This window comes from Papaver somniferum, chromosome 11, assembly GCF_003573695.1.
Source record: "Papaver somniferum cultivar HN1 chromosome 11, ASM357369v1, whole genome shotgun sequence".
Lineage (NCBI taxonomy): Eukaryota > Viridiplantae > Streptophyta > Magnoliopsida > Ranunculales > Papaveraceae > Papaver > Papaver somniferum.
Genome location: NC_039368.1, coordinates 35,788,569 through 35,801,838, shown reverse-complemented (window position 1 = coordinate 35,801,838; position 13,270 = coordinate 35,788,569). Strand labels below are relative to the sequence as shown.

General features: G+C 37.0%; 1 protein-coding gene across 1 annotated transcript; it reads left to right on the top strand.

The window, feature by feature from the left end:
• The first annotated feature begins 563 nt into the window (after positions 1-563).
• Positions 564-13,262, top strand: LOC113322275 (probable polyribonucleotide nucleotidyltransferase 1, chloroplastic). Its single transcript, XM_026570337.1, has 24 exons — positions 564-961; positions 1,183-1,251; positions 1,560-1,666; positions 1,758-1,800; positions 2,317-2,400; positions 2,563-2,627; positions 2,762-2,918; positions 3,258-3,314; positions 4,376-4,489; positions 5,650-5,913; positions 6,321-6,395; positions 6,749-6,862; positions 7,690-7,782; positions 8,259-8,437; positions 8,532-8,715; positions 8,846-8,893; positions 8,998-9,070; positions 10,142-10,215; positions 10,321-10,428; positions 10,512-10,606; positions 10,714-10,777; positions 11,392-11,445; positions 11,527-11,568; positions 12,581-13,262. The coding sequence occupies exons 1-24, from the start codon at positions 689-691 to the stop codon at positions 12,827-12,829; spliced, it is 2,685 nt and encodes an 894-aa protein (XP_026426122.1). The 5' UTR covers positions 564-688; the 3' UTR covers positions 12,830-13,262.
• Positions 13,263-13,270: the final 8 nt, after the last annotated feature.

Below are 13,270 nucleotides of genomic sequence, written 5' to 3'. Positions count from 1 at the left end.
CTTGAACTTTTCTTTGTCTTTTCTTAGTTGGAGGTTTGATTTGGTTAATAATTAAAACTTGTAGACTTCTTTGGTTTTATATGTTTCTTTATAACCTTCACATACCATACTAACCACGACTTTAAGCACCACTCCCGAAAAATCAAGTTGGGTAACCAAGTCAAGTTGAGATTCAAACTTAGCCATTTTGAAAGATAAGATAGAAATTTTTTATGTAATTTTTGTGTTTGAATGTCACATTTATATAGCGGAGAAAGAGCCGAGGTTTGAAATCAACAGAATAGTCGAAACTTCAATGGTAACGGTCGAGTCTCGACCTATAGTGGTGCAGTCTCCACCGATCGCTTAACATTTTTACCATAATAGCACGGCCAGTTTGCCCGACCAGCTGGCATGACAAATGGATGGGTTAGCCACCCACCACAGAAACCGGCCTAAATAACTTTCTCACATAACTTCTAATTAGTGGGCTCAAAAGCGGATCCCAGCTAACTCCACGTGAGTAGATTGTTTTGGTGTTGTCTAAAACCGGAACTACTCTGGGAATATAGGTCGCGGCAAAACTTCACAATTCTAGAGAGAGAAAGAGTAGATAACGCAGAGAGTGTTTGCTGTGCTTGAAGTTACTTTCTTCCCATTTCTTGCACTCACTACCGTCAATATCAGTAGTTTTTCCAGTGAGCAAATAATGTTGGCAAACCCTAGATATCATGGAAAATATCCACTTCAATCTACATTTCTTCAGTCCTTGCGAAACGAAAATTTCAATTTCTCCTTTTGTTGCCCAGGAAAATTCCCATTGTCATCTTGTTTTCCTCTTTCTTTAGTTCGAACTAGTAAAGGCTTACGCATAAAAGCATTAAATCAAGCGAATACTGCAGAAGTTACCAATGATTCTTCCGAGGGGTCTCAGTACGTTTCTAAACCATACTCTGTCAAGATTCCTGTTGGTGATAGACATGTAAGTTCCTTTGTCCTTTTGAACGTGCTCTATTTGGTAAATATTCTGAATGAGTTTTTTTTTTTTTTGGATGTAATTTTATTTCAAAGTTCTGATTCATTTAATGTAACTAAAGTTTGTGAATTGTAAATTATAGAGTTTGCATGTTTAGAATGAGGAATTACGGATGTTTTAGGTTTCTAAACTGTAAAAGGTGTTTACTTCCGTGTGCATTTTTGCAGATTTTTGTCGAGACAGGACATATTGGGAGACAAGCCAGTGGTTCTGTGTCCGTGACTGATGGAGAAACTGTAAGTCTTGTAAATTACTGAATCTTTAAGTAAATTTCTGAATCAGTGTAAGAAGAAACTTATTAAATTTCATCGAGCTTCTCACACTGTAACTGCATTATGTGTCAAGAGTTTGCTGTAGTTAGTGGAGATGTTTCTGCAGTTGTTAAAGACAATGCGGAGCATGATCTTTCTTATGTGTTCCGTAGAATTTAATTGTAGTTTCTTATGTCTTATTTTTTATGTATCTTTTATTTTCTGTAACTTGTTTCGAGTCATTTTGGATATTCATGAGCGAAGAGAAACTGACTTTGTATGGTTTCTTGTAGATTGTCTATGCATCTTGCTGCTTGGCAGATGTTCCGAGTGAGCCTACAGATTTTTACCCTCTCTCAGTACATTATCAAGAGCGTTTTTCTGCTGCAGGTCGAACCAGGTATTTTCTCAATTAAAATAATTTGGATACTGATTTTGTCACAAAAGCGATATTCATTAAGTTATCCACTGTTTTATTCTCAACATTCTAGTGGAGGATTTTTCAAACGTGAAGGGAGAGCTAAAGATCACGAGGTATGAATGTCAAACCTTTTGCCATCAGCAGATTTGTTGTCTGATAAACTATAAAACCTCTCTTGAATATATGTAAAATAAGGATCTCGGTGCCTCAATTTGATCAGAATGGATTTCATTTATTTGTTTGAGAGAGTTGAAGTAACTTCTCGCATTCTGGGAGCTCATGAAAATGTTTTCCGCTAAACTGAGCTCAAGAGGCCGAATAACGCAAAATGTAAAAATAGGATATGCTGCCAGTGTGACAGATTTTGACACCTATTCCGGCTTAAGAGACAGGTCATGGTTTCAAAATTGAGATTGTACAGAAAGACTAGAGAAAAACAGTAAAGAGAAATTACAGAACGAAGACTTCGATAAAAATATGTTGTCTTGTACTTCTGTCGTTCATTTATAATATGGTGGCATGCTTTACAGGGATAGATGGAGTAAATTTATGTGAACTCTCAACTCATCTACCTTTTTATACGATCTTCCTGAGAATCTGAGATGTTGTCTTATACTTCTGTCATTCAGGTTCTCATCTGTAGATTGATTGATCGGCCGCTACGGCCGACTATGATGAAGGGTTTCTACCATGAGACACAAGTACTATCATGGGTACTGTTTTCCTACATGATTTTCGTCAAGTGTTTTTCATATTTTCTTTCTTTGTTTTTTCTTCTTCCTAAACTTTGTACTCTTTCTTAAACATCAAGTGACATCCAGCTCCTACTCTGGTTGCTTACTTCTCTAATCATTACTATCATCTTGCACCAACAGGTCTTGAGTTATGATGGTTTGCACTCCCCCGATTCTTTAGCAATAACAGCATCTGGAATAGCAGTGTAAATCTTCAAAGCTCTTGTTGTATTCTCTCCGAATTCGGAGGCATATTCTATATCTTGTATGCATGTAATATTGTAATCAAAACTTAAATGATGGTCATGATTCTGGTCTTTTCTTATGTGAAAAAATGCAGAGCTCTTTCTGAAGTACCACACTCAAAAACAATAGCAGGTGTTCGAATTGGTCTTGTTGGTGATAAGTATATAGTGAATCCAACTACCAAAGAGATGGAAGAGTCGGAGCTAGACTTGGTGCTGGCAGGAACAGATACTGCCATTTTAATGATAGAGGTCTTTTACTTTTGATGTTTATAATTCTTAATCTTCCACTTAGATATTTTATTTCACCACCAAAGTAATTATAAGGCCAACCAGAAAACACAGATTTGAATTATTTTCTCAGGTTGCACGCAAGAGATACTGGGTCATCTATTATGTTTTATATGCCTTTGGTTTCTGAGTTTGTTGCTACGTAAATTGGAAAGTCATGTCTCATTTTCTTTTTTGTATATTTATAACTTAGCGCCATTTGTTGAGTTTATATCATATCAGTTATTACATATTTATCTGCACAACTATGTTGAGTTTTGGGTCTACTGGCCCTCATTAACTGGTTACTTCTCCTCGCAGGGTTTCTGCAATTTCCTCCCAGAAGAAAAAGTGCTGAAAGCTGTGGAGATTGGGCAGGTATTTCTTTACTACATAAAAGTACCACAAGTGCTTAGAAAGATCTGTTTTCTCCTGGAACTTCCTTTGTAATTCTTTTATTGTATGGCGTGCTATTATTGTGTTAAACTGAAGTCTTTAATGCAATTGCTCTTGTTTATTCCTATTACATCTTCCTGGGTTGCTTGATGATTTGTTATTTGTTGGGGTGCATGTTTCACTTATTTGTATCTTTACCGTATTTCCATTCTGTAAAGCCTGTAAAATATAGGCTAGATTGTGTGAATCAATAGTTAAATATATATGTTCCCGTAACTCTATATCCGTTGACATGTTTCATAATTCCTACCTCAAAGGACTTGAAGCTTTAAAAATCTTTTGGTTCGTGGGTGCACTATGCAACATATGTAGCTTTGATTTCTTTGTAAGAGAAAAGGAACATATGTTTGAGTAAAAAAGAAACATCAATGCGTTCGCATAGAGTCAGTAACTCTAAAACAGAAAGTAACTAGTGGGATACTGCCATAAACCAGCTAGACCAAATGTGATCAATGCTTGCCTTTCTGTAAGCATAAGGTTTGTCAAAACCTAGTAGCAGGTTATATTGTTTTTCAAGTAGAGAAAACGAAAGAACACAACAGTTTTTGCCTTTTCCTGGTGCATCTCCTGTCTTTTCCTCATGCATCTCCTGCCTTATCATCTGCATCATCTTGCTCCACTGCAGAATCATACTAATGTTTTGCCAATTAGACCTTATCGTCTGTGTACCGCCGGGTTCTCACAAGAGGATAGATGGTTCAATTTTGTTCCAAAAAAATACTTGCAATCGTAGCGACACCACTGGTTCTAAAAACTCAATGAGTTGAGTTAGCTTCCCAATATCTTAGTAGAAAAGTGTTTGACTGTTTGTAATAGCTGGAGATGCTCATTATGCTGATATAGTTTTAGTTTAGTTGCTTATTTATCCATGTTTGTCATAACTGGAGGTCTGCGACAGGAAAAGATGCTCATTTTGCTAGTGTTGCTAATGTTGCTATGATATTCATCTAAAAGTTTCTGACCTATCTAGTGCTTATTAACAGGACGCAGTACGGGTCATTTGCAATGAAGTGGAGGCCTTGGTAAAAAAGTGTGGAAAACCAAAAATGGTGGAAGCAATTAAATTGCCTCCTCCAGAGCTATATAGGCATGTTGAGGTTTGCACAGTGCCTTCTATTTATTTTGTTTTGGTTTTATTTTAATGAAGAGACATGTGATCAGCGCATGAACTTTAAATATTTGCTTCTTTCTCTGAATTGGTATTCGCATATAACATGAACCTTAAATATTCATGGCATGAGCGTATAACATGACTGCTGTTAACCTCATCGCGGTTTTTTGGTTGGCGGCCTTCTGTAGTCTGGATAATAAAAATATTTTCTGTATTTTGTGAAGAGGCAAATGACCAACTTCGCCGATTCAGTATTGTTGTGTTTGTAGCTAGTTCTTGAAGTTTATCTCGTGTCTCTAAATTACCTTCTGTTTGCATAATGAAACTCAATAGCTATACATTCTCTTGTAACTGTCTTGTGGAAAATTTTCAAAAGAGTTTAAACTAGCATGCTAATTGAGGAGCTCACTAGCCTGGAAACTAGTAGTTGAGATTGGCATGTTTTTGTTCTTACACAGATCCTTTCTCAAATTTTACGTGTTAGTGATCTTTTAGTTCGTTCAGTTACAGCACTATAATAGTACTTTACGATGCATGAAGAGATATCTTTCTCAGGTTTGATGTAAAAGCTGCATAAAAGCAGTACTTTAAAGTTTAAACTGTAAAAATCTCACAGCCTTCGAATCATATTCATTTTTTGTTGCTGGTGACTACGACTACCAGTCGTGGCCAATACTAATATTAGGTTCTTAGAAAGTTCAGCTAAAACTTAAGTAACTACTGGCTCCAGCAAAAACTAGGCTGTCATGTTGGGCTAGGTTAAATATGTTGACGTGTTGATTTACAGCAAGAGGACTGTCTTTGCACAAATGTGCTTTGACTCAGACCTTAAACTTAAGATTTAGTGAGTAGAAAGTACAGCGTTCGTTAGTAGTGTGCGTAGAATACATAATGGTCTCTTTTGCTTCATTTTCATCAAACACTTCTTAAAAAAGTTCCCTCAAATGAAATTAATTCCCGTTTATATCAGCTATTGAACTGTACGAAATCTGTCACAAGTTTCCGTATCTCCATTTCCTAAAGTTCTCTCTATATTTTTTTTTTGTATACGAGTGTTCTTTTATGTTTCAGATTAACTGCATGTTTAGCTGTAGGAAGTTGTCAGTTTTAATGTGAGTGGTGATGCATCAAATTTATCTCAAACAGGAAATAGCAGGTGATGAGTTGGTCAATGCGCTACAGCTGAAGAACAAAATACCTAGAAGAAAAGCTCTGTCTGCGTTGGAAGAGAAAGTTATTACGATTCTTACAGAAAAAGGGTTTGTAAGTAAGGATGAAACATTTGGGGGTGCTGAAACTATACCTGAGTTATTCGAAGATGAAGATGAGGAAGAGGCGTTGGTTTTGGATGGTGAGGTAGATGAAGGTGATGTACACATTAAGCCAGTTTCACGTAAACCAATCCCCAAGGTATGGGTGTTTCTGTTGGTCTCTTGGATCTCCCCGATCTTAATTTGTGTACCATCTTTCTTTTATGTACTGTCTCATTTTCCTCATCCAGGACAATTTGATGCAGTAAAGGTTGAGATCTACTGTACTTCTAATATTTCTAGAATTAGCAAAACAAGCAAGTTTGCCTCAGAATTATGTTTCCAGGACTTGTATAATCAGTATTTAGAATGATTGTTGCATATCATTGCTTGCCAATTACTGCTAGTATTGCTGAGTGTCACAATCAAGAAAATGTTCCATCTTTCTCTTTTCATGAGAATAATGGTAACTTAGTGAATCAAGTATTACTATTGTGATCAGTAGGAGAATTTAATGGCAGGTTCAGAATATGCCCTGGCCTTGAAGAATGTATCCTCCTTTTGTAGTTTTTCTCTGAAGTTGATGTGAAGCTGGTATTTAAGGATGTTACGTCCAAATTTCTGCGGAGACGTATTGTGGAGGTATGTACAATCTTCTATCACGAAACATAGGAGTTTAGGACGGATTCGATTGAGGTTTCTAATTCTGCGTTTATTCTTCCTAGTTTCTAGTTCATTGCTCACAGTTTGTTCTTTATACCGAAGACCTTATGGCTGTCTTACTTTCTTATTTTCTAAGCCAAGTTACAGGATCTTATTATCTTAAACCTTTTTCTTTTATGTACGTACTCATACACTCATATTCATGCTCCAAGGGTATAAAAATTCCTGATTGTCAGTGGGTGTGGGTGTGCCACATTTTGTTATAATAACTTGTCGGCTGAAGATCATTCGTGCAACGTTTGCAGCTAATTTCGTGTTTTTGGTTGTCATAGGGAGGAAAACGAAGCGATGGACGTATCTCGACTGGAATACGCGAAATTAATTCTGAATGTGGTTTGCTTCCCAGAGCACATGGAAGTACACTTTTTACACGTGGCGAGACACAGGTTTGTAATCCGCGCTTCTGATGCAACCATTATTAGGAAGTTGAAGGGGTGACATACTATGATGCAATGCCACTATTTGTATCATTTCCTTCTGTTCGTGTTTGACCAATTTTAAAATGTTATTCTTTACTAGATTGATTAAATGAAATAAATGAATGGCTTCTTCTATTTGAAGTGAAGGATCCTCATTTTAGGACATTGAAATTTACTTATTCATACATAGGTTAGGTAATTGTCTAATTGGTTGAATATGTGAATGTGCTAAAATGATTTCCAAACTGAAAAGTTATTTGATATTAAGATGACTAAACGAAGCAGAGGCCATATCTTCATCAGTGGAAGTAATTTTCATATAAGTGCCCCATACCTCCTTTAGTGCAATGGACAACTCATGTAAATAAATATTTAGTGACCCAGTACTGTTTCTTCACTATTTTGATAATTAGTCTAATATATTTCCCTCGAGCCTGTTATTGTTGTTATATGCACAAAAATGTTGTGATGATCTTGAGTGGTGAATTCCAACGAAGTCAACTCAAATGTGGAAGATGAAATTGTACTCTACTATGGTACTTTAGGCATGGAATCATACTGAGCTGCTTTATTTAATTTGATCACCCATGCCTAGTAGGCAGTTTTAGCCCTGGATTACTCATTCAGTTAATGTTGGAATTTTCCAGATCAAAGTCATAATATGGCTCTTATGGTCAGTTTAACGTTGAAACGCAATAGGTTTCAAGTCATCACTGCGTATCTTTGCTTTTCTGTCTGCTTAATGTGTTTTTAGTTGTTCATATCATCATAATGCATTTGGCTTATCCTTGTAGGCACTTGCAGTGGTTACTCTTGGAGATAAGCAAATGGCGCAGAGGATAGACAACCTTGTGGATGTCGATGAAGTGAAGAGATTCTATTTACAGGTTGGTTTAATAAAATTAAACTGTTCTTTGTCATTTGGTGACCTATCCTCAGCAAGCAAAGATAAGGTTTATATTGCAAAAGTGGTCTTTAACTTTTAAAGGTTCATATACCTTAATCATAATCCATATTGATATAAAAAAGAAAAAAATTAAAATAAATCCATATTGATAATTAGCACTTGACACCTAACTATTCGTCATGCGAATACTATTCAGTAATCTTGATCAATTAGCTTCTCATGGTGCTGCTTACCAGACTAATTTAATGCTTATGTTACTCCTGGCACTCTTACACACATGTATCCTTTTTCTAATTTCATGCTTTTTCAGAAGGTTCTTTATTGTAGAAACTTTCCAGATGATGAATCCAAATTTATTTGCTCTTCTTGCAATCTTAGTAGTTAAAAGTTGTCTGGGTTACTCTCAATTGGAAGGGGAATCATGAAATTCATTTTTGAACTCAATGAACTGTTCAGTATTCATTTCCACCATCATGCGTCGGAGAGGTTGGGCGCATGGGAGCACCCAGTAGAAGGGAAATTGGTCATGGGATGCTTGCAGAGAGAGCACTTGAACCTATTTTACCATCTGAAGACGATTTTCCTTACACAATACGTGTAGAGAGTAACATCACTGAAAGCAATGGATCATCAAGGTGCGCCAAATATCTTTACACTGTCATTTATATACAGGCTTTCTGCAACTAAAATCCATAGTTAATCTTTAACAGCTGGTTTTCTGGTCAACAGTATGGCTTCTGTTTGTGGTGGTTGTTTGGCTCTTCAAGATGCTGGTGTTCCTGTGAAGGGATCAATAGCTGGGATAGCAATGGGTATGGTTTTGGATACCCAAGAATTCGGCGGAGACGGACAACCACTTATCCTCTCTGACATTACTGGGTCGGAAGACGCTTCTGGAGATATGGATTTTAAGGTCTGTTGTCTTGCTAGGGTTCCTTAAATCTAGTCTCATTCAGTTGTATGATGAGGGGATTATCAACTCTGTGCTCCACCAACAGCATTAGATGTTATCCTAACTTCGATGGGTGTTGTGAATGATGCAGGTTGCTGGAAATGAGACTGGTATTACAGCTTTTCAGATGGACATAAAGGTATTGATTATCTGCGTCTCTATAGGCACAAATGTCTTTGTCAGGGTCTTCCGTCAGTTGATTCAAGTTGAAAGCTTACTTTCTTGGTTTGTACTATCTTACAGGTAGGAGGAGTTACTTTATCCATTATGGAGCAATCACTACTTCAAGCAAGAGATGGGAGAAAGCAAATTCTGGGTATAATTCTTGATGATTCTAATGCAGTGGTTTTCTTTTTCTTGTTGTCAGATGTCTGTTGTGTTCGGTAGCAAAGGGAGGAACTAAGGTTCATTAGATTTTGGTCTGTCTAAATACTGCTGAGGCTGTCGATGTCCTGCAGTTTATTTTTTACCTGCACATATCTACTAACAAGAGACTATCTTTTGTGACCAGTGTGCGTCTATCAGTTCATGACCCTGTGTTGTGTTTTAGAGGAAATTGAGCTATAAAAAGTACATGGCAGTTGATAATGCAGGGTTAAGAGCAGAGTAGGGCTTAGAACATAAATTAGCTCAATACAGAAAAACTAAAGCAGATAAAATATTATTAGATCAAATTTGGGGTTTGAGTATCAAACTGAGGATTGGTTAAGAGTATAAAGATCGTGTTATGGATAACGTCTCATCACAAACGAAGGGTTTATAAAGGAAAGTTTATGCTATTAGAGTTTTAAAACAAGGTGTAAACTGAAGAAATGATATAGTGTACAATGACCCTAGAGTCCTTTAAAGAGGATGATGGAATGACGTCTCCATCAGCTTGACAAATTAGTCTTCTAAATTTGGATTCCATACACACACGCATAAAATTCAGTGTACGAACATCTTATGGGAAATGGGATCTCTACAGTGCGTTTTATGTTTTAACTTCTCCTTCCCCTATCCCTGTTGCACTTTTGTCTTAACCCTAATCTTTTCATATATTTGAACAAACTAGAAATAGTAACATCCCTGTAAGGAGCAAGTACATTTTTACTGTAGTGACAACAGACCACAGTTTTTAGTCTGACAAAGGCATGCATCTTAAAACCCAATCTTTCAAACAAACTCCCTTTCATGATGGAGCTCTTGTTGGCTATATCCCCAGCATTGCTTCTACAGTCTTGAGCTAAAGAGTAAGTGCAGGATCTGTAGTTACAAGTACAGCTACCAACAACCAATGTAGCTGTACCGTACTTTAAATCGTTACATACATGCCCTGATGCCAATCATAGTTCTCATTTTAATTGTCTGTCCTAACTGTAGATCATTTATGGTTTCTGTCATGCAGCTGAAATGGCGAAGTGCACACCTCCTCCCTCGAGGAAGCTCTCTGAGCATGCTCCACTGATTCTTGTTATGCGGGTCCGTTGTAGATTCTTATTTTTGCTGTGATGCCAGTTTCATTTTTGCATGATCCTGTTAGTCTTCTAGTTGGTTTTGAGGGCAGCAGTGTTATTGTGTTTACAGGTCAAACCAGAAAAAATTAACATGATCATTGGTTCTGGGGGGAAGAAGGTAAAAAGTATCATTGAAGAGACTGGAGTCGAATCTATCGACACACAAAGTAATGGAGTGGTAAGCCTAAACAGAACATGTGCAGTCTTATTTATTCATGTCGCCATTCAATCTTTTTAATTTTGCCTGATTTATTTTGGCAGGTTAAAATTACTGCGAGGGACTTGGCAAGCTTGGAGAAGACTAAAGCCATTATTTTGAATCTAACAATGGTTCCAAAAACTGGTGATATTTTTAGGTTTGTACTTCTTTTGCTCAGTTTACTTTTGCGCTGTTGCACATAATAAATATCCTTCTAATAGTTTATAGATTCTTACAATAGCTGCATGATTTGTTACCATTCAGGAACTGTGAGATTAAGTCGATTGTTGCGTTTGGAGCTTTTGTTGAAATCGCTCCTGGACGTGAGGTAATCAGTCAACCAGGATATGCTTTCATTTATTTGTGATCCAACGTTGCCTGTTCAGATTTAGTGCTAGTTTTCTTTGAAAGTATGAAACAAGTGGACGATTATAGATGAATTTCCAAGGATAGTTGTTTTCGGATCTGAAACATTTGTATAGTTAAGGTGATAGCAAAAGAGAAAATAATATAGATGGGATTATATACAAATATGATGTATAATATCCTATTGTGAGAAACTGAAAGATTGAAGGGAATGATTCGTGACGAGGAAACTTTCATCAACTTGAAGTTAATTCTTTGTATGTCTTTATTCTTCTGTTAGAATGTAAGGTAAAAGAGCATTTTCACTCACAATCATATTGGTCGCAAGCCTTTCAAAAAGGGGCTCACTGGTTAAGCATCCTACGGAGACCATTCCACTGCCCGTTTGAGCCCTGTACTTGATGGATCACCATCAACGAATCCTCTGGGCCTTTGGACCTGATGAAAATAAATAGCCATTTCAACGCACCACTCCTCCATCTGCATTTGTGAACTTATAATTTGTCGATAATCCTGTTTTTGCGTTACACTTATTATGTATCGTGTGTTAACATTCTCATTCTCTATCCTCTATAGGGACTCTGTCATATAAGTGAGCTAAGTTCAGATTTCCTGGCCAAGGTTGAAGATGTAAGTACAGAATTCTCTTAATATATACCAAGTTATATTATGATCATGCTGGGTTGAATTTTCTTTTCCACCTCGTTGCAGGCTTACAACGTGGGAGACCGTGTGGATGTCAAACTCATAGAGGTTACTATTTCCCCTCTTTGATTTGTCTTTTTAAATGAGTACTATTGTTGTGACATGGTCAAACTCTTAGTTTAACTTTAATATGTACTGCCAGCATGATATCAAGAACCATAGAATATAATCACTAAACTAGGCATCTGACAGCAGAAGAAGTGTCATTATAAGAAATTAGGAGCAGATCTAGCCCACACAATTTTATGGCAGAGATCAAGTTCATCATCTGTTTGTCAACCTATGTCAGTGTCAAGGTAATTTGGTATAATTCCATATGGAATTATGTAACTTGGGAAAGATATGTTGGGTCTGCGTATTGGCTGAGCAGCAGAACTCAAGTGATAGATAGAATTCGGACTTGAGAGTTAAGTGAAATGTATGAGACCTCAAGTAGCCATTTCTGCGTCTAGTGATGATGAGAATAATGAAAATGGCGAAGAGAGTTAAGGGAGCCAGTAAAGAATGCTAAATAGATGTCGACATTTAGCACACGGGAAAACCCCCAACGCTGCTAAAAACATGAACTGAAGTAGGCTGTATTCGTGTACTTTACTCAAAGCAATATTTTATAATCCCATGTCCATGATGGAAAATAGTAACATTTTATTTAGCCAGCACCATTTTCCTCGAGGTTATGCTTCAAAAAAAAAAAAAAAAAAAATATTTCCTCGAGGTTTCACGAAGGCAAATCGAGGACTGAGATTCTGTACCTGCAGGTGTGAGGGGTTAGTAGTATAGTTTCCTCCACAAAATACTCAGCTTTCTGTTGGGCCTTGGTGAAATTTTACAAACTCACCAGGATGATCCTAAGTAACCTAATTTTTTTTCCTCTAGGACTAAAAGTTTTTTCGATCCCTTTTGTATCTTATTTCATATGCAATATAGGTAGTATTTTATGCCTGATAAAAAAGAAGCTCATTGACAGTTTTGCATATAGTTTCTCCTCATCTAGGGAACTTAACTTCTTCATGAACCTTTGTTGAAATGCATTGTTTTTCTTACTGTGTATTTGGTACAGATTAATGATAAGGGTCAACTGCGCCTTAGTGTGCGAGCACTACTTCCAGAAGCAAGTTCAGAAAAAAGCGTGAAACAGCAACCTAATACCCCCATGAAGGAAGCAGGATCTTCACCAATTTCCCCACCAAAAGGTATATTTAGGCGAGCTGCAAAGGTGGAACCACGAAAAGACGAAAGCAAAAGCAGCAGTGTTAATGACAAAGAAGGAAACCGAATGGTGAATGGAGAGGCTAAAATTGGATCTTGAGTTTTTAAAGTTGGCTTAAGGTACAAATCTAGATAAATGCTCTGTCTTCATGATCATGGTGAGTTAGGAGAACATCAGCTCTCTCTCTCTCTCTCTCTCTCCCTCCACAAATGTGCCGCAGAGGCATGAGTTCCCAGCATTTGAGCAATACGTCGCAAATCTACACATCAGGCAAAAGTAACAAACAGAATAGCAACCAATTACACTGCCAACTACAGGCAAAAGAGCTGGTGTCTTGGTAGCAATCTCCTCACCTAACAATAGTATAGGCCACAAATCTGTTCACCAGGGGAGTATCATTTACTTACTCCTCATTTTTCAATTGCTTTGTAAAAATACACCTGAAAGGTTAGAACTTAAAAATGAAATGTCAGTTGAAAACTCGTCATGTGCACAAAATCACTATTTGAAATTGAAGTACCCCTTAACCTGATTTAGTTT

Excerpts from the sequence above, each read along its gene's own strand:
- LOC113322275 (XM_026570337.1), top strand. The coding sequence starts at position 689 with ATGTTGGCAAACCCTAGATATCATGGAAAATATCCACTTCAATCTACA. Across the intron at positions 1,667-1,757 it reads TCTGCTGCAGGTCGAACCAG|TGGAGGATTTTTCAAACGTG; the intron begins GTATTTTCTCAA and ends TCAACATTCTAG. Across the intron at positions 2,628-2,761 it reads ACAGCATCTGGAATAGCAGT|AGCTCTTTCTGAAGTACCAC; the intron begins GTAAATCTTCAA and ends GAAAAAATGCAG.